This window comes from Zonotrichia leucophrys, chromosome 2, assembly GCF_028769735.1.
Source record: "Zonotrichia leucophrys gambelii isolate GWCS_2022_RI chromosome 2, RI_Zleu_2.0, whole genome shotgun sequence".
In the NCBI taxonomy this organism is placed as follows: Eukaryota; Metazoa; Chordata; class Aves; order Passeriformes; family Passerellidae; genus Zonotrichia; species Zonotrichia leucophrys.
Window position 1 is genome coordinate 118,823,154 of NC_088171.1, and position 18,167 is coordinate 118,841,320.

At 37.8% G+C, this 18,167-nt stretch overlaps 2 protein-coding genes across 5 annotated transcripts in view; both read left to right on the top strand.

The window, feature by feature from the left end:
• The window catches only part of SGK3 (serum/glucocorticoid regulated kinase family member 3), a 55,365-nt gene extending 50,613 nt beyond the window's left edge, over positions 1–4,752 (top strand). For all 4 annotated transcript variants that reach the window (XM_064706181.1, XM_064706184.1, XM_064706182.1 and 1 more), the window contains 4 exons: positions 680–775; positions 1,611–1,766; positions 2,815–2,904; positions 3,366–4,752. In XM_064706181.1, the coding sequence (XP_064562251.1) occupies positions 680–775; positions 1,611–1,766; positions 2,815–2,904; positions 3,366–3,536 (513 nt within the window). In that variant the 3' untranslated portion in view covers positions 3,537–4,752. The remainder of the gene's footprint in view (positions 1–679; positions 776–1,610; positions 1,767–2,814; positions 2,905–3,365) is intronic.
• A 3,478-nt stretch (positions 4,753–8,230) lies between these two features.
• Positions 8,231–17,961, top strand: MCMDC2 (minichromosome maintenance domain containing 2). The gene is made up of 14 exons (XM_064706185.1): positions 8,231–8,543; positions 8,630–8,760; positions 8,852–8,911; positions 9,230–9,425; positions 10,405–10,527; positions 10,693–10,800; positions 12,057–12,185; positions 12,705–12,936; positions 14,596–14,801; positions 15,106–15,272; positions 15,614–15,790; positions 16,499–16,641; positions 17,163–17,272; positions 17,747–17,961. Exons 1-14 carry the CDS (start codon positions 8,444–8,446, stop codon positions 17,911–17,913), a joined length of 2,049 nt encoding a protein of 682 aa, XP_064562255.1. The 5' UTR covers positions 8,231–8,443; the 3' UTR covers positions 17,914–17,961.
• The last annotated feature ends 206 nt before the right edge of the window (positions 17,962–18,167 follow it).

The following is an 18,167-nucleotide window of genomic DNA, read 5'->3' on the forward strand; positions in this document are numbered from 1 at the left end:
TGTACTGCTGGGAGGTTTGCATTCTTTGAAAGACGAAACCAACCCAAAGACAAGCTCCCTATGCATCTATTCATTGTTCTTCTTACTAATATGCAGCGTCTGCTGCTTGCTACCCACATGGCCTTAACTCATCTCTTCCTTCCTCTGTTTTTCCACCCTTTTTGAAATACTGTTTTCTTCCATGTCTCCTAACTGCTGGGTAGACACAAAACCATTACCTTGTCTAACAGCTGCTACAGATTTGTCAGTATGAATCTACTTACCATATCCTGCCGTTGATTCTTAGTAAGTTTATAGGGAATTAATCTGTGCCTCGATCAAACTGTTGCATATGCAAAAAACTTTGAACTTCCGGACTGAGTTATTGAACTCTGTTTGTTTTTTTACTGGGAAAACTGCACTGGAAAACTTAGAATAGAAGTAGAAGGCTTGAACACATATGAGAGATTCGCCAAACAGAGGATTGGTAACAGAAACTTTGGTAGCTTGATAAACATATTTTAAATTACAGGAAAGACTTTTGAATACAGTGAAAGATGAGTGAGGTGTAGTATTTAGCTGAAACATTTGATTGTTATGAAGCAACTTTTCTTGAAAGTGTTTACTGTGAAGTGACTAAACCATAGGTTTTATCCATGAGAGTCTAATTCTCTAAAGAACTTTTTTTTATTCATTTCAGTATCTTGCACCAGAAGTCATTAAAAAGCAGCCCTATGACAACACAGTAGACTGGTGGTGCCTTGGTGCAGTTCTTTATGAAATGCTTTATGGGCTGGTATGTACCTGATATGTAAAGGTTGTTTTCCTCCCCTCTCCCCTTTTACTTGAAGTAACGTTTGAGTGTTGTTAAAGATGTTAACTTTTTCATAATATTGGAATACTCCATTTAAGGAGATTAACAGATTGTCTTGTACTTACATAGCACTTATTTTTCTCTTTTGGATTTTACATTGCCCCCTGGTATCTGACAGTTCATGGAAAAGCAAAATCGGAGACATCAGCAAAATCAGTAGTCATCACTTTGAGGGACTATGAGAGTAAACTGAATCAACAGTGATAATACACAAAAAAACACAAAACAGCTTATAAGTAAAATTTTGTCAAATATTGCAATAAATAAAGTTAAAATACTTTTCTTTTACTTAGGTATCCCAGGTTTGCTCCTAGCTTTTGACAGCATTAGAATAAAAAAATATTGCTATGCTTCTTCTAGTCATATGTAATTACTCCAGTAAGAATCTGGTCTTCTACTTCTCTTGAGTTCTGTCTCTTCCCATAGGACCTTGAATAGGGAGATGGATTTGTTTTGCCATTCTCAGATTCTTTTCAGGAAAGTTCAGTGGGAGCTTTGAAGCTGGATGGCATCTATGGCTACTTATTAGTGAGAACACTAATAGGAGTAGAGGAGGCGGGTGGTGGGAAGTTATCAAGTGTAAAGTTCTGGCAGTGGTGATGACTGAATTAGAAGTTAGCAGTGCATAAAAAGGAGATTTCTGCTTCACTGCTAGCAGTCTTACATGTCTAAGAGAATCATTTACTGATCATACCTAATACATGAGACAATGTTGCATGTGGCTTCAAGTTAATGTAGAACTTGTATTTTTTTTCAGCCTCCTTTTTACTGCCGTGATGTGGCTGAGATGTATGATAATATTCTTCATAAGCCCCTGGTTTTGCGCCCAGGAATCAGTCTTACAGCCTGGTCTATCCTGGAGGAGCTTCTGGAGAAAGATCGGCAAAGCAGACTTGGAGCTAAGGAAGACTTTGTAAGTAATGTCCTAATTTATCAAGCCCTATTTCACTTAAAGGGACTCACCAAATTAATGTGCACAGCACAGGATTGATAGTTGGAGATAGAAACTGCATTGCTGCATCTGTCTCCGTTTTCCTCTTTTTTATTTCTTCGGTAAAGACACCAGTGGGGTCTGTCCCTGGAAGTTGCTGGGGATAAGAGAGCAATGATTGTTGTGGGGTATTTTGAGCTTGGTTGCTTCTGTACCTGCCAGCAAAGGAAAAACACTTGCTGGTGTAGCAGTCACTAAGGTGCACAGAACTAGGTTTCACTGTTCATAGTGAAACTGGGATATAATCAAAAGAAAAGGCTGTCCTGTGGTAATACTAACAATTTGGAAACCAGTCTTCAGGTGAAGAGGAACACTAGTTCCATGCAAACAGCAGCTTTTTTTTTTAGCCTTAAAATCACAGCAGACATTTCCCCACTGTAGCAACAAAACCTTTGTTCGCAAAAAGTTGATGTGGGAAGGTTACACGTCTTCAAAACTGTGCGATATGAGGAATGATCTAGAGGATGTCCTCCATCCATTAGGGGTGGGATCTTTGTAGTCTTTGGTTTGCAGTCTTTATGTTAGTCTGTGGACCTTGTAACTGAGTGAAATGCAAGGATTTAGCATAGCTGTTTGCTGCTTCTTGAATAGTAAGTATATTGCAGAGCTGTTGAAGCAGCTGCTTCTTGGACAGTGATGTGCTTTACAAAAACTAACAAAACTTTAAGGCAGGAACAGATGTCAACAGAAGACATTCTTGTTCTGGAGTAGACTTCAGGGTTGTTGATTTTCGGGCTTAAAAGCAGAAAGTATGATTTTATAAGGAAAACCGTTTATAGAGGCAGTCTCACAGATTTTAATTGCTGTTTTTACCGACTACAACTTTTATTGCAAAGTAAATTGTGAATAAACAAACTGATAAGGATGTGCACATAAGAACTTCCCTATGTACATGTAGGATGAAGTAATGTTTACTATGATGCACAGGATGGAGTTGTGAAATATCTAAAATCTTTATTATTTGCTACAGCTTGAAATTCAGAAGCACCCGTTCTTTGAATCTCTCAGCTGGACTGATCTTCTTCAGAAGAAGATTCCACCACCATTTAATCCTAATGTGGTAGGTGCCTGGGGAGTGGTGATGGTGGTAATGTATGCATCTCAGATCACACATCACAGTATATTCTGAGTTAGTTGAAAGGGACCCACAAGGATCATCAAGTCCAGCTTTTAAATGAATGCCCCATATGGGGACTGAACCCATAAACTTGGTGCTCCAAGCACCATGCTCTAACCAACTGAGCTTATCTCCCTAAGAGAGACTTTTTTCATATTTTTTTAGGTTTATTGGATCATTAAGAATATAGGGTTTGGTCAAAACTCCAATCTCAATGAAAAAACCCCAGCTTTTTAATAGCTATTTTCAGAGACAGAGTGATGTGCTTCCTTAAATTTATATAGTTAAATAGAATATAACAACAAAATAGATAGCTTTGAGAGTTAAATTTGGAATCTCAAGGACAAGGACAAGTTTAAAACACTGTATTAATTTGATAACTGACAGATCCTTCTGTTCTCTAGGTTGGACCAGACGATATTGGGAATTTTGATGCAGTGTTCACAGAAGAAATGGTCCCATACTCAGTTTGTGTTTCTTCTGACTACAACATTGTTAATGCCAGTGTCCTAGAGGCAGATGATGCATTTGTTGGATTTTCTTATGCACCACCTTCTGAAGATGGGTTTTCCTAGGGACTTATTAGCAAAGAGTGGTTTGGACTGAAATGTTAGGGTATGGACACATTCCAAAATAGCGTAAATAGTGCCTCGTCTTGTATGTAGGTTTGAAACCTATGAACAAACTTTCTCTGCTGTATAGGAAGAATGTGGGCATTTTGGATGGCTTTCTTTGGGGTTTGAACTGTTTGTTCCTGCTGCAGAAAATATTTTTTAAAACCTTTAAAAAGCATTCTCTATGTATTTTTTAAGCAAAAACACTGACTGTTCTCCTCAATCCCTTCAAGTTTACATTCATACCTATCTAATTTGACTGGCACAAACAGCAGCAAATTTAGTAAATTTATAAATGCTTTTGTACTTATTTACAGTGACTTTGTGCTTGAATTGTAACTATGCAAATTGTCTTTTGTATATCCTGGTTTAAAAAAAGGTAAATGTTTTCCCTGTTAACAGTTTGGAATATGTGTTAATTTACCTGTCAGCACTTAAATGATACATGTTAAGGATCAAGATTCTTAAAGAACTTCCTCAGAATGAAAACTTGGTCACATAAAACTGGATTGTTGCTCTTGTACTTGCTGGAGTATCCATTGACTCAACTGGATTATCTGAGGTATGGGGGATTACTCAAAGCAAGGACAGAAAAAATTAACTGGATTGATTTGATAACATTACTTATTACGTCTTCTACTTTTCTTTCTTCCCTAAGCTAAGTATGTCTATATTTCAACTACATTAAAAATATTTTTGGTTAAAGCTCTGCTTCTCCAAAGATCTAATATGCAATAATCATGGTTACTTTAAAAGTAAGTCAATTAGCTTTGACATTTTGGGGGTGGGTGGTAAGATGATCATGCCAAATATTAGGGATTTCTCTCACAGATTGGTAGTTTAAAACACTCTTATGTTCCAAATTAATTGTATTTCAGCGCTCATAGCTACTTGTCTTTGTGTTTCATTTTAAACCATTTTAAAATCTTCACTTGATATTGGGGGAAAAATGTAAATTACACTGATAATTTAAAAAATGTGAAAAGCTGTTGTATTTCTCATAACATACACATGTATGGACAAACATAATTCTGAACAATTTCTGTTTAAGGAAATTTTTTTTAAACAATGCAAAAATTGACTGCAGTTACAGTGTATAAAAGGCATATAATGGTAGTAGTTTTATTATATATATTACTTGTAAATAACAACTTATTTTTGTCTGTTACTCCAAAAACGTTCAGTGTTTTTTGTTCACAAATAGATTCAGTTAAATGCCTTGATTTGAGAGAAGTCTGGTTAGATACTGATGCATCATAATGATACATAAATTGAATGAATATTACATAAATTTCAGTATCTAAGTCACCTTGGCTTTGGCAAAAAAAGCAGCTAAAATAAATATACTGTGTCCAGATCTGATAAGAATTGTGAACCTAGGGGGAGAGAGTATCAAATCATAAGTCTTTTGAAATAAATGTTTTGTCAATACATTAGAAAAGTGGAAAGTAAAACAGGATTCATTGCTTATCTCCTAGAGCACAGTCTCCTGCACAGTGGTTAAGTGATGCTTAGCAGTTGCTATATGAGGTTTTGGAAGGAGTGATTGGGTAAAAAGTAAGAATTGACATTGGCAGGGGTGGAAGGAAGGAGCTGTATCATTTGTGGGAGCAGAATAGTGGTTTGGCACTTATTTTCCATAGTTCTCTTCTGCAAGGGTTGAAAAAAGCTGTTCAGGACAACCAACAACTATGTGATTAGTTTCTTTGGCATTAATATAATTTGTAAGTTAAAGCCCTGGGGCTTTTGGTTAGGGGTGGGGGGAGGCGGTCATCAGTTGTTCTGGGTTTTGGGTTTTTTGAGTTTTTGTGTATTGGTTTGGTTGGTTGGTTGGTTGGTTGGTTTGTTGATTTTTTGTTTGGTTTTTGTGTTTTGGTTTTGGGTTTTTTTTAACATGGCTTGCTAATGGACTGGGAAACAAATTAGTGGTATGAAAGGAAGTATCCATTCTTGTACTGAATTTTTAGTCTGTATGCTCCTGAAATTATTGTGTAATTATGTGGCTACTGTAACTACCTTCTCTTTATGGCAAGGAGGTACAGTGGATGGGAAGGAGAGTAAATACTTCAGAAATTATTGTTGGAACTAGCACCCTTTTTAATTTTTGCCTTGAATTCTAAGATGTTCATACCTAGCTGCCTGACTTGGATGAAGAGTTTTGTTATTGTTGTTTTTTGGGTTTTGATTTTTTTTTTTTTTTTAATCAGAATTCAGCAGTTCTTAAAAAATAGTGTGGCGGTTGAAGTTATTTTTGGAAGAGCACCTTAAAATTGCTTATTAAGCTTTTTCCTTCTGCAGAGTCTGCCTTTTTGGCAAAGTGTGAATGAAGTACTTAAGTTCTTTGAAATAAAGGTTAACAGACTGTTTAACATCAGGCAATAAAGCCTCATGGTATTCCTGTGCCCTGTGCTCTTGTTCCACATCTCTGTGCATCCCATGAGGATGGTTTCCAAGTAATTCGTGTGTTTGGAGTGTTGTAGCTGCCTCGCCCAGGGCTGAGCTGTGACAAGTGATACCTGAAAGAGGTGGTAAACCCTAGAGGAGAGAGTGGACCTGCACAGGAACCACCTGTGCTACTCCTTTCCTGGTTTGGTAATAGAGGGAGGCAAAATTTGGGCTTTTGGGCTTTTGTTCTGCCTGTCTGTAGCAGAAGAGGATTGATTGTTGCTCCCCTTGCAGAGAGGGAGCCCAAGCAGCCCATGAGGAGCCGGCCTTTCTGCGTGCTGCTGTGGTCTCCGATCTCTCGGCCTGAGGGGGAGGAACGAGAGACCGTAGGAAACACTGAAAAGCACGATGGTTGTAAAAATGTGAACTGAAATACGACGCAGATAGGGTTCAGAGGTGCTCTCCCGGAGAGCTAAGTTTGGGAGTGCCTGCCGTGCTAAAGGCAACAGTTAAATGTGCAGTGTGTATTGATGAGAGACAATGGTTCTGTAAGTAGGTTGCCGCAGTGCTTTGCACACTGACAGAGCCATGCCCCGTGCCCGGTGCCGTGCCCGGTGCCCTGCCCGTGGGTGAAGGCAGGAGCTGTGTGGGGCCGAGGCGCCAGTCCCGGCGGTGGCCGCGGGGCTGGGGCTGTGGGTGTGGGATGGGCTGGGAATTGTCTTCCCTGAGCGCGGTCGCTGCCCCTGCGCGGCCGAACCCTGCGGGCCGCGGCTCTCCCCGCGCCGCCGGCTGAGGGGCTGAGGGGGCGGCTCCGGGAGCACCGTCCCGCCGCTGCCGGGCCCTCGCTGCCGGGCCGTACAGGGCGGCCTTGCCTCCGCCGCGGGCACAGGGAGCGGCCTCGGGGGCTGAGGGCAGCCCGGGCCCCGCGGTGCCCGCTCCTGCAGACCCGGCAGCGCCGGGGGAGGACGGGGCGCAGGAAGCCTGGTGAACAGCTGGTGGGGAGGTCTGTGAGGCAGGGGTGCCGGTGGCGTGGAAGCTGCAGCGAAGCAGGAGTTGCCGATGTGCCGAGTCACACCTGGAGTGGGGTTAGCAGGCTGTGGGGACACTGGTGAACACTATCATCAATCACCCTGGTCAGGCTTTATTTTCCAGAGCTTAGGTGCTGGCTGTTCAGTGCACAATGAGCGGGGCCATAGCTCAGTCCTTATGTGGTGTCCTGCGTGTCCAGCCCGGGTAACACAGGCTCCAGGGATTTACAGTGGATCTATATGTGTACATTTCTTTAACCCCTTCTTGCTGAATATTTCAAGGGATGGAATAGTAATCGTGCAGAAGTAATCCCAAAGATTACTCTTTATGGGGGGGAATCCCTATTATAAATTGTCTTTTAACTTGTGCCTTTGTTACTTCAGGCATTAAACACGTTTCAGCCCACAGTGTGCAGGTCTCAGGCCACAGGCTTTACGCTGCTGCCACACTGCATTTGTGCTGGAATGTGGTTACTCCCCTTGGATGTTGATCTGTTTGTTCTCCCAAAGTCATTTCTGTGCATTCCTACAGGGAATCTCTCATATGCTGTGAGCTTTGATCCCTCATCAGCTCAGTAATTCCATGTCCTATCCTTAACAAGGTGGGTAAGTCTTATTTTTGAAGATTTGCGTGTTGTTTCATATTGGTCGTCTACAGAGAGAACTATGGACATTTTGCAGAAGAAAATGTTTCAATGAAAGACATTGAAACAAATGCATATATACCAGATACCATATTTTGGCCTTAGTAATTCTCCTTCTAAATTCTGCAAAGTAGTGCTTCATGGTACAAGACTCTGCTCTTAAAAAAAAATTAAATAGAAAGAGATGTGGGTAATACACAATGAAAACTGCACTAAAGAGCAAGATCAGCCTCCAAACCAAAACTGTAGTTGTAAAAGCTTTGCCAATGGGAATCAGAATTGAACATCTGTGTACATGCATGGAAGTAAGTGCAAGATCATCACCTTAAGTAGGTGCTACAGGAGATCACAGCAGGGTAGGAAGGTCAAATTTTAAGAAGAGGGATGTTGCCCAGTTTCACACTTTTAACAGCTATGACAGACTTCTCAAATAAGGGAGATAAAATTTTAAGTCTTACTCTTGATAGACTGATTATAAAATCTACAGGGGAGGTTAAATTAAACAGACGCTTTAATTTCATGGGTTAGGGAATTAGGAGAGTGAAATAATTCACCAAGGAAATGAAAACACTAGGGCATTCTTCAGAAATTTACTCTAGAAATAGAGTATGTGTCAGTCATTGGAAAGAGCTTTGAACTGAATTTTTAAAATCCTTCAAGAATTGCCTAGCTACAAAAAGAGACTATTTTAATTTTGTGTGGCTTTGTTAGTATGTACCTTTATTATTACTGTTACAGCATGGCCAGTGCTACCATCATTTCTTCATAGTTTATTCCCACAGCTGGATAAAGTGTGCAAAGATCTTGGAAGATGGATCCTGAAATACAGAAAATGAGGGAAGTTATCCTTGTCTACCTTGACAGGAGTGGTGGCCTTCAGAAATTTGTGCATGATTGCAAAGAATATAATGGTATTACTCAATACATAGTCTGTTGAATTGATACATAGTGTTATGTTAACAAATCCATTATTTTAAAATACTTTTTGCTCTTACAGACTCAAAACAAAGTTATGCTGTTTATCGTTTCATTATTTCAATTAATCCTTCTGACATTGCTGAATTGGATGCAACTCTGGGAAACTATATTCTTCATAATCCTCTGCAAGCTGCACAGATTTTTCAGTCAGTAAGTGCATAACAGATTAATAGGCAAAAGTGCATCATCTGAATTTTAACAAGATTTTCCTTTCTTAAATGAAGTTATTTTTCCATCACAGGTATGCTTTTTAGCTATTAAGACACTATCATTAATTGAACAATTGCAGACAGAAGCCCAGGTGAGTCGCCATTGGTTTTCTCCATTTAGATCTTGAATCTTCTAAGTATAGTAAAATATTAGCAAATACTGTTGTATTAAGTTTTCATTTTCCCTTTGGTTGCAGGATTATTTAAATTATTAATAATTAAAAATAGCTGGAAGTCTCACCCTACCACATTGCAATTGTGAGGTTAATTAATATGAAACCTAGTTACTCTTCATGTGTTTCTGATTTTTTTTAACAGTTATGTATCACATGGTGTGTTTGTCCATAAAAAGTAAAGCAGTTTTAAATAAAAATATGTTTTTATGTTAATGTTATTGTGTCTCTTGCTAGATCAGTATATTGCTGAAACCAACACATTTGCCACCTTTACCGAGTTATGTTCTGAGTCTTTCTGCATATCCCTTTAATTACACATCTCAAAGATTTTATATGTCTGAAGGGATAGTGATTGCAATGGGAACTGTAACAAAATACACACAAGGAGCAAGATTTCTTTGTACTGAGGAAACCTGTCCATTCTCTGAAGGTAGTAAAAATTACAAAAATTAATCTGTACTATTTCAAAAGCTTTTAAATAAATTTGGTAATAAGACATTAAAACCTAGCCTAACAAAGGTATTTTGCTATATAGTTTTATTACATATGCATACATTTTTGTAATGAACACAGCAGGACTTTTGTTAATTGAAAGGAGTGGACTTGTTCAGCATTATTAAATGTTTTGGAAGAACATGGAAATGTTTTGGAAACTATGCCAGCAATCCCTTTTCCTAATGCTGAAGTTAGTTTATAGGAGAAAACCTAAGTCACCTGTATAACTTGAATATACTTAATATCTTAAATAACTTAATACTTAAATATCTAAAATAACAACAAAATATCTCAAAAGTAAATTAGCTAAACTAGTAACATACCTTTTTTTTTGTGAAACTGTCTATGAAAAAACACCACAGGGCAATACGTTTAAGTGGCTGGCAAAAGCTCCTAGCACAGAACAAGTGGTGCTTTGATGAGTAGTTGACTTCTGTGGAACTACTGCTTTGAGGGGTCTTACTGAACTGCTTGTACTTTGCAGAGACAGGCCCTAAGTACTTTTAAGGCTGTTTTTTGTTGCTCCTGTAAGAGAGTCCATACAGTTATAAAAGAGATACAAATCCCAGAGTTTGGAGTCAGCAGATTAAGTCACCCAGACATCTTTACGAGGACTATCCATATCCCGTGTCATTCCCACGGCAGGCAGAAGCCGCAGTGGCTCACTCCTCAAGAAAGCCCGGCCAAGCTGTTCATTTTGGGAATGTGCAGTGGGAAACTGCCATCTCGTGGCCAAACACAATAAATCACATGGGTTATTTTAGTGCCATATGTAAGGGAGGCTCATCTGAAGAAACACATAATAAATTTAGAATTTCACTGTCCAGTATTTTAATTGCTTCTGTTCTCCCTGGGAAATTTAAAACTAGAACTATGCCCTCCTTTTAAATGGTTGGTAATTTATTTTTTTTTAGGATTTCGGTGCATCAGAGTGCATTGCCCTGGAGCCACAGAGTCTGCTACAGTGAGGACTGATTTTGTGTGTAGCTTGTGTTCCTCACCACTGCAGGAAGACATGAAATTTAGAGTACTTGGTGGTAGGATCTATGTAATCTTACTTTTAGATCTGGTAGTTTCCTACTTCTGTTATATAATAAGTAAACAAAATATTTAAGTGGGAAAAGCCAACTTAAAATACACCAGTCTTTTAAAAAGAGATATTTTCAAGAGAATTAACCTTTTTCTTTGCCTTTTTTTGAAAGATAAACAAATAGTTGAAATGATTGATGCTAAAATTCTGAATGCTTTGAAAGGATATTCCATTGATAAATCACATTTTAGGATTCAAGCATTTACATTGTTCTTGAGAGGTAAGCTGAACTTTGGAGTTCTGTCAGATATGTTTTAGAACTGATCTCTATAAGAATCCCTTGCAATTGTAGCTCCTTTTTTTTTTTTTTGCTAAAATGGTGAAAGTCATTATTTATATTGCTGTTCTTTCTGTATTCCCCCTTCTAAGTTTTATAAAAAGTAGCTAGGTGACAAAGCAGTGTGCACAGGTGATTGCAGAGTGTCCGTAGCAAAATTCTCGTGTCACTTTTACACCTCCATTTAATTAAAATCCCCTGCCCAGCTCAGCAGTGCCTTACTACAACTGTTGCTTGTTTTTTTCCTCCTTTCTACTTCCTTTGCTCATGCTGTTCTGTACTAACTTCATGTATATTTAACATCCTTACTCAATACAGCTGTTTTCCACATTCCATCAGGATTTTTGGTTTCTACTACCACTACCTCCACCACAAACATTACATGATTTCTAATGTTAATACCCAACTAAAATCACAACTCAGCAACATACTTCCATTCTTAAAAATACCCCAAACAAACACAGAGACAAGCAACAAAAATCCTCATCCATTCTAAAAGTCTGGGGAATTCTATGGTTCATTTATTGAAAACTAAATAGAAAGAACTAGTAGTACTAAAATTATAATAAAAATTTATAGAACAATCTATGGTCAAGATACTGAGGGTTGCGTGCAGTAAATTTCTGCTGGCTCTAGTGCTCAGTGTGGTTCCAGTGTTTCTCAGGCTGAGATTGAGATCTGGTTGGATCTAATTCTCATTTTCAAAAAATAAGTGGGATTTGGTTTCCTAAGGTGCACAAGAATATAAAGGTTCACAAAGCTATTTGTGGGTCTTTTTGAAATCTGTGTAGTTTGTATCTCCTTTTTATTGTGTTGGGTTTTTTCCCTGACATTTTATAGGACAGTGACTGATAATGGTGATGCCACAAACTTTAGAGTAGGAAATATACTTGCAAAAAATTATTAATTTTCCTTTCTATGCAGGACTAAATACATTGTCCATTTTCTTTTTCATGAAATCTATTTTACCTAACCTGGTGTGCCTTCCTTATCTTTTGCACTAAATAATTAAAATTGTATGTTTCATTTTATTCTAGTCCATTATCAATCTGGCCTCCAGCTGTTTTCTGCCAATGTTAAATCATAAAATCAAATGTTCAGAATGTGTAGAAGTTTTCTGACCATGTCTTTAAAACTGTTTCCATGCCCTAACATATCTGTAGCTTTACCCCCTTCACTTAGTTTTTTATTATTTGCAGATGAACTGGCCAATAAAATGACAATAGGAAACCACTACAGGATTATAGGAATTCCAGCTTGTGTACAAAATGGCCTACAAATGACTGCATGTATAGAAGTCAATAGTGTACAGCTCTACAAACCAAATGGTAAGAAAGTTCCATTAAAAATTGACTTAAACCCTGGAAAACCTCCTGGAAAAAATCTTGATAATTGGTTCAGTTTTTATTATCTAGAGGTCCAGAGTACAAAACCACTTGGGGACTTTCCTCTTACAGCGTGAAATGTGTACTTGCTATTATTGGAGAGTATCTGCTTTTGCCTGCTTTCCATGCATTGAGAAACTCCCTAATTGTGTAGTGGATCTTCAACTTCTCTTTCCATCTTCTCCTATCCATTGGAAAGTACTTTGTAATCATATAAAATGAACCTGATATTTCAGTTTGCTTTTCCTTTCTTATTGCATGAGTTCTAACAGATCACGTCTGCCACCTTTTTAGAAGTAAAATTAACAGTGTCAGATGCTTACATTCCGAATTTGTGCTTAATACAAAGATATATTTGTTCTTGGTAAGTTTTTTGTATGAAGACTCCAATGGTGATTTGTTCTAACTTACCTGCACAGGTCTCTTCAATGTGTTTGTTCACCTGTACTTTGTTTCCATTAGGTCCTTCTTTTGTCAGTGAGAATTTTAAGTATCTGCTCTCACTGACTTCAAGTTCATGCTGGAGGTTTACTGCTGTCCTGGCCAACATCTTTGCTTCTCAAGTTGTTCCACCAGGCACTTACAATACTCTTAAACTTGCAATATTGCTGAGTCTAGTACAGACATGTGAACAAGAAAATTCAGATTATCTGGATCTCTTGATTATGACTAGTGACCCACTGGTAATTGACAGGTAAAGAGATTCCTTTTTTCCCACAGAAATTAGAACCTAAAGTCTAGTCTTTTTAAAGATAATAGGATTGGTCTGACATGAAAAGCTACAGACTTTATTTTAAAAGAATATACAAGGCTCCAACTTAGTTAAATACTCAATTTTTATCCCTTGGACATTTTTCTTCCACATGATAACTCTAGATCAGAACTTCATTAATTATAAAACTTTTGAAAACTCTCGTAAGATTGCGGTAAAAATTTAACACTAGCACTGGTTTGCAGAGTTCAGATAAAAGCTCATTCCTCTAAAACCAAAACTGAAGGCTGTCCCAGAAGCTGGTAACAAAAACAAAGGGCTCAACTTTTCAAACCTTGTGTCACTTTAAGCTCTCTCATCACGGATTCCCAGCTATCAGCCTTTTGAATAAATAACCAGTGTATAAATAGATACTTACATTTTTATCTCTTTTTCATAAAAACCATTCATATAAGGTATCAGAATTCACATGCATCTTTACACATAATCATAAATCTGCTGCTTGTAGCCTTTAAATATTTTTCACTATAAATTTTATGTATTTACCTATTCATGCAATAATAAACTATTGACATAATCTTACATGCACTGCAGAAAAGTACAATATGCTCAGATTTACATTAATTTAAGCAAAATCACTTTCTCCTGTCATAACTCAAGATCTCTGAAAGGGGCCTGAATTTTATTTTCATTTGGAATTTATTCAACCAATTCACTAATATATTTTGTTGTGAAAAACATCCCAAAACTTTGACCTTTTAAAAATTTAACAGTTGTAGGAATTAGTTCAAATTTTTAAAAACCTGAACTGCAAGATTTCTTTTTTCACAGGTTAAGATTTCTTAAGACAAACAGCAGTTCTGTGTTGTAAGAATCAAAACATCTGGTTGATATTTAAACAGTTGCACATTGTAAATCATGATTGATATTGTAATTTGTACTATTTTGCATTAGCACAGTGTTCACTATCAGCAGCCTGTCAAAGTAGGCATTTCCTACATATTTCCATTGCTGCAATACCCTAGTTACTAATTCTTACTAATTTTACTTAGTAATTTTACTTAGTAATTTTCTCCCAGGTCATAACAGTGGGGCAAACCATGTTCTGACATCTTAAAATCATTAAGAAGCATTGATTGTGGAACCAGACAGACAATTTGCAACCTCTCTGTGCCAAAGAACATAGTACAGGGGATGAAAAAGATTTTTTATATTTCTCAAAAGAATTGGAGGGGAGTGTGTAACTCAGGAAGGCAGAGCTTACCAGTTCCAGCCTTTTCATTTTTCCCAGATGGCCAGAATTACTAATCCTCTAAAATTTTAAATCACTGGAAAAGTTTCTGTAGAATAAAAAGAGAGTTAACAATGTGGGGTTAAATGATGAGACATCTTTGATTTCCTAGGATTTACTTCAGCAACCCATGATTTGCCTGATGTTTAATCCATAAGAAAGTGTCTTGATGGCAGCTGTTAGAAAGCAGGCTTGAACCTTTTGTATTTAAACAGTTAGTTTTGATGCTGGTTTCATGTTAAGGATTTTTTGTTGTTGTTGTTTCTAAGTGAGCCTTAATACTTATCAAGGTTTTTTTAGAGGCTAATAATTTAACAATTTATGACTGACAGAATTATTTAATCCTCCAGGCTTCTGAATTACAGCTTATGTCTTCTGCCCCGTGGCATACGACACCCACCTTCCAGTGACATTTTCCCCTCTGTGTCCAAAGATAAACACGGAACTGGAAGTGCCAGTATTCAAGCCTGCAGCGCTGTGCTTGCCAAGGGTGGCATCTGTTACATAGGAGACTTAAGTTCATATAAAAAGGATAAACTTGAACTTCTACAGTCTGGTAATCTCCCACTCCTAATGAGAGGACAGAACTGAACAATATGCAGATTTAAGGCTAGGTTTGCTCCCCAGTTTATGGCCCTCAAATGCTGCAAAAATCTGTGCTCTGTTTTTAATGGGGCTGTGTAGGACACAAGGACAAAAAAGCCAAGGTCCTGTCAACTTAAATCTGCTACATTACAGAAATTCATTAATCATAACAATCAGCAAAATCATAATCATGACTGAATTCAGATGTGTGTGGGACTAGAATTTATAGCTAAGCTCAATCCATCATGTAACTGATGAATTTTGTCTTATCCTAGTGCTAGAGAGCAGAACAACAACAGTCTTTATTCCTGGGAAGAAGTATGGAGAAGAGGCTGACCAACAAGTCACTGTTTCACTTCAGACCAACTTTTGGTCCTTTGTAGATGTGGACTCTTCCTCAAAGAAATATATACACAAGGAGAACTTTCTAATAGGACAGATGGTAAAGCACATGCCTTGTTCTGAGAGGAACTGTGCTATAGCTGTCACTGGTGTTTATTTCCACCAATAAAATAATGAAAACAATAAAACTTGTTAGGAGTTCCCAGAAAGTCACAACTTAAGTAACTTTAAATCAAGTATCTTCTAAGATGAGATAGCTTTCCCAAAAAAGTAAGTGTCATTCAAACAACATTTTACCAAGTAGTACAGGTAATTAATTAGATAGTTTTGCAGTATAAGTGGATATAGGATATTTTAGATATAAAACACTATGATGCTTCTCCAAGTCAAACCCCCAAAATAAAGATATAGATGTTTTCTTTCTGTGGATCTTTTCCTTAGGATGTGAGTTTGATTCCAGTTAACCTTGTAGATGGTTTTGGGCTTTTGATCTACAATGAGTTTCCTTCCTGTCGCCTGTCTTCTCCTGTTGTACATCATACCTTGAAAAAAGCCATTCATCCTGAAGCCATGCTGTACAAAGCTTCACAGCAGTTCAGAACACAGGATTATGAGGAGGTAACAAATTACACACAATAATTTAGAAATGCATTATATTTCTGAATATCATACTGGGTTTGGCATCAGAAAGTTCTCTCTGCTGTCTGCTTACTTTTAATACTCACTTTCTGCCCTTTCCCTCACCATATTTCCATTAGCATTCTTAGGATCATTGACAAAAGCAGCTTCAGATCTTGACAAGGGTCAGTGTAATAAATACAGTTTGAGCTTGTTTCTGGAAAACATTCCACGTTAACTTTCATATAAGAACAGATCTCCAGTATCTATTTTTGACCAAAAAGTTTACAACCATCAGTAGAAGATAACATTGAATTCTAATTAAATTGTCAATAGCTGTAGCATAACTAACAGATGATTCCCCCTTGAAGTGTTCACAAGGCCAGGCTGAATGGGGCTCTGAGCCACCTGGTCTAGTGGAAAGTGTCCCACTGGAGTAAAGTTGGAACAGGATAACCTTTAAGATCCCTTCAAACCCAAACTATTCTATAATTTTGTTTACTATCCAAGATGTGTCCTTATTATTATCCTTCATATTTTTTTTTATTCAGTATAGCCAAATGGTGACGACTATCTTTACTAGTAAAGCTGTTTGTAGAATATATTGTCCAGCCTGTATTACTATGCCACTGGTATATTAAAAGGTGTGAAAAAAGGTCAATTCCTTATTTTTCTGTTAAATATTTAAAGTTCATGCCCTCTCTCTAGTTTATTTTGTTTGCTAGGAATCTTCATGTTGAACTGAGTTCAGAAGCAGAAAGTCTCATTCAGGGCTATTATCTTGCAAGTCGTAGGGTGAGAAGAGATTCCATTCATGGATCAACATTATCAGCCTCTGCTCTAAAAATTCTGTATGTCCTACTTCCCATTTTCAAAGAGAAACTGTGCTAATCTGCTCAGGAGCTTGTTTAATAAAAAGCTACGTAAGATTCATGTTTTGAAAAGTTCAAGCATAAACAATCTTACTATTTATGAATGCAATTTATTTTATATATTGACTCTGTTAAAAGAAACCCAAGTTCAAACAACTTTGCCAGGCAAAAAAAAAAATCAACAACCCAGCTATTTACAAAACATGCATTATTAAAGCTATCTAGAAAAAAAGGGATTTAAATATGTACAGCTTTATTATGGGAGGAGAAAAAGATAACATGCCAAGTTCCACTTTTTAGCATGCATAATATATAAAACTTTCTAGTTCCTGCATAATATGTATTTTGTCAGTGGCAAGTGTAACTGCAGAGCTGAAGTATGAAAAAACCACCCCAGTGTTAACTTTTAATTCACAAAAGTGCTTGATACAGGGCAATACACATTGCATTCATGCTTGCAGTTATTTTTTATTTCTGACATGCTTCTATTGATCTCTTAGGATTTCGCTGGCTAAGGCTCATGCCAAGCTCAGTTTAAGGCAGAGAGTACTTGAGGAAGATGCAGTGATTGCGGTCTTGTTGCTCGAGTCATCGCTGACCCTGAAACACGGTAAATAATGCACAGCAGTTCCTGAGGTCTGGGTGCATCACTGGCACATCTGCCAGTCTGAGCAAATTCTACATCCATTGATTGCAATAGCAGGTAATTTCAAATCAAAGCCCAGAACTCCCACTGCTGAAGACTGGTACTGGAGAAGTCTGTCAGTCTGTCTCAGTGCAGTATGTAATGAGGCCACAGGCCAGCACCAAGTCTGTCCTTCATACCGGTTTGTTTAAGGCATTGCTCTTCTAACACTGGCTCAGGCTAAACCAAGGACAGATTTCCCTCCCTGGGGAAACAAAAAACACTGGACTACTTTTGTTTTTTAAGCATCAGCCATTATTTGTTCACACACAGATTTGGAAGCAAGGTAAGAATTATGACCTAGGATTGCATTGCTACATAATTTGCATCACAGCTCTTTTTTTCCCCCAAAGTACTGGCAAATATCAAGTCTTACAGGTTAATTTCTTCTTTGCCTAGGCACATCTCCACTATGTGTGGCACCAAATCCTGTATTTCCATTTGAGCTCAGTGATGAAAACTCCCTGCAAGAGAGAGATATTTACCTCATGCAGTGCCACCATCAACTGCTAAAGTTTATTTCTGCCTACAGCCCAGGAATTCACATTAACACTAATGAAGAGTAAAAACTCCAAGTAAAGCCTGAGGCTTTGGTTTTTTGAGAGGCTGCAGTTAGAAATCCAAAATTACTAAAGACTTAGAAGATAGTTCAGTGATGTTTTACCAAGGAATAAAGCATAGTTGACAGGACTTGAATTACAAGTTTTGTGAGTTATTTGAATGCAGGAGGGATGTCTTCATCCTGGAAAGCCTTGGCTTCAGAATAGAGCCCCAACCAGGGGCCTGTAGTCTCTTCCTGGCTACCACTCCAAGCAAGGAG

Excerpts from the sequence above, each read along its gene's own strand:
- MCMDC2 (XM_064706185.1), top strand. The coding sequence starts at position 8,444 with ATGGATCCTGAAATACAGAAAATGAGGGAAGTTATCCTTGTCTACCTT. Across the intron at positions 8,761-8,851 it reads CTGCACAGATTTTTCAGTCA|GTATGCTTTTTAGCTATTAA; the intron begins GTAAGTGCATAA and ends TTTCCATCACAG. Across the intron at positions 15,273-15,613 it reads ACTTTCTAATAGGACAGATG|GATGTGAGTTTGATTCCAGT; the intron begins GTAAAGCACATG and ends TCTTTTCCTTAG.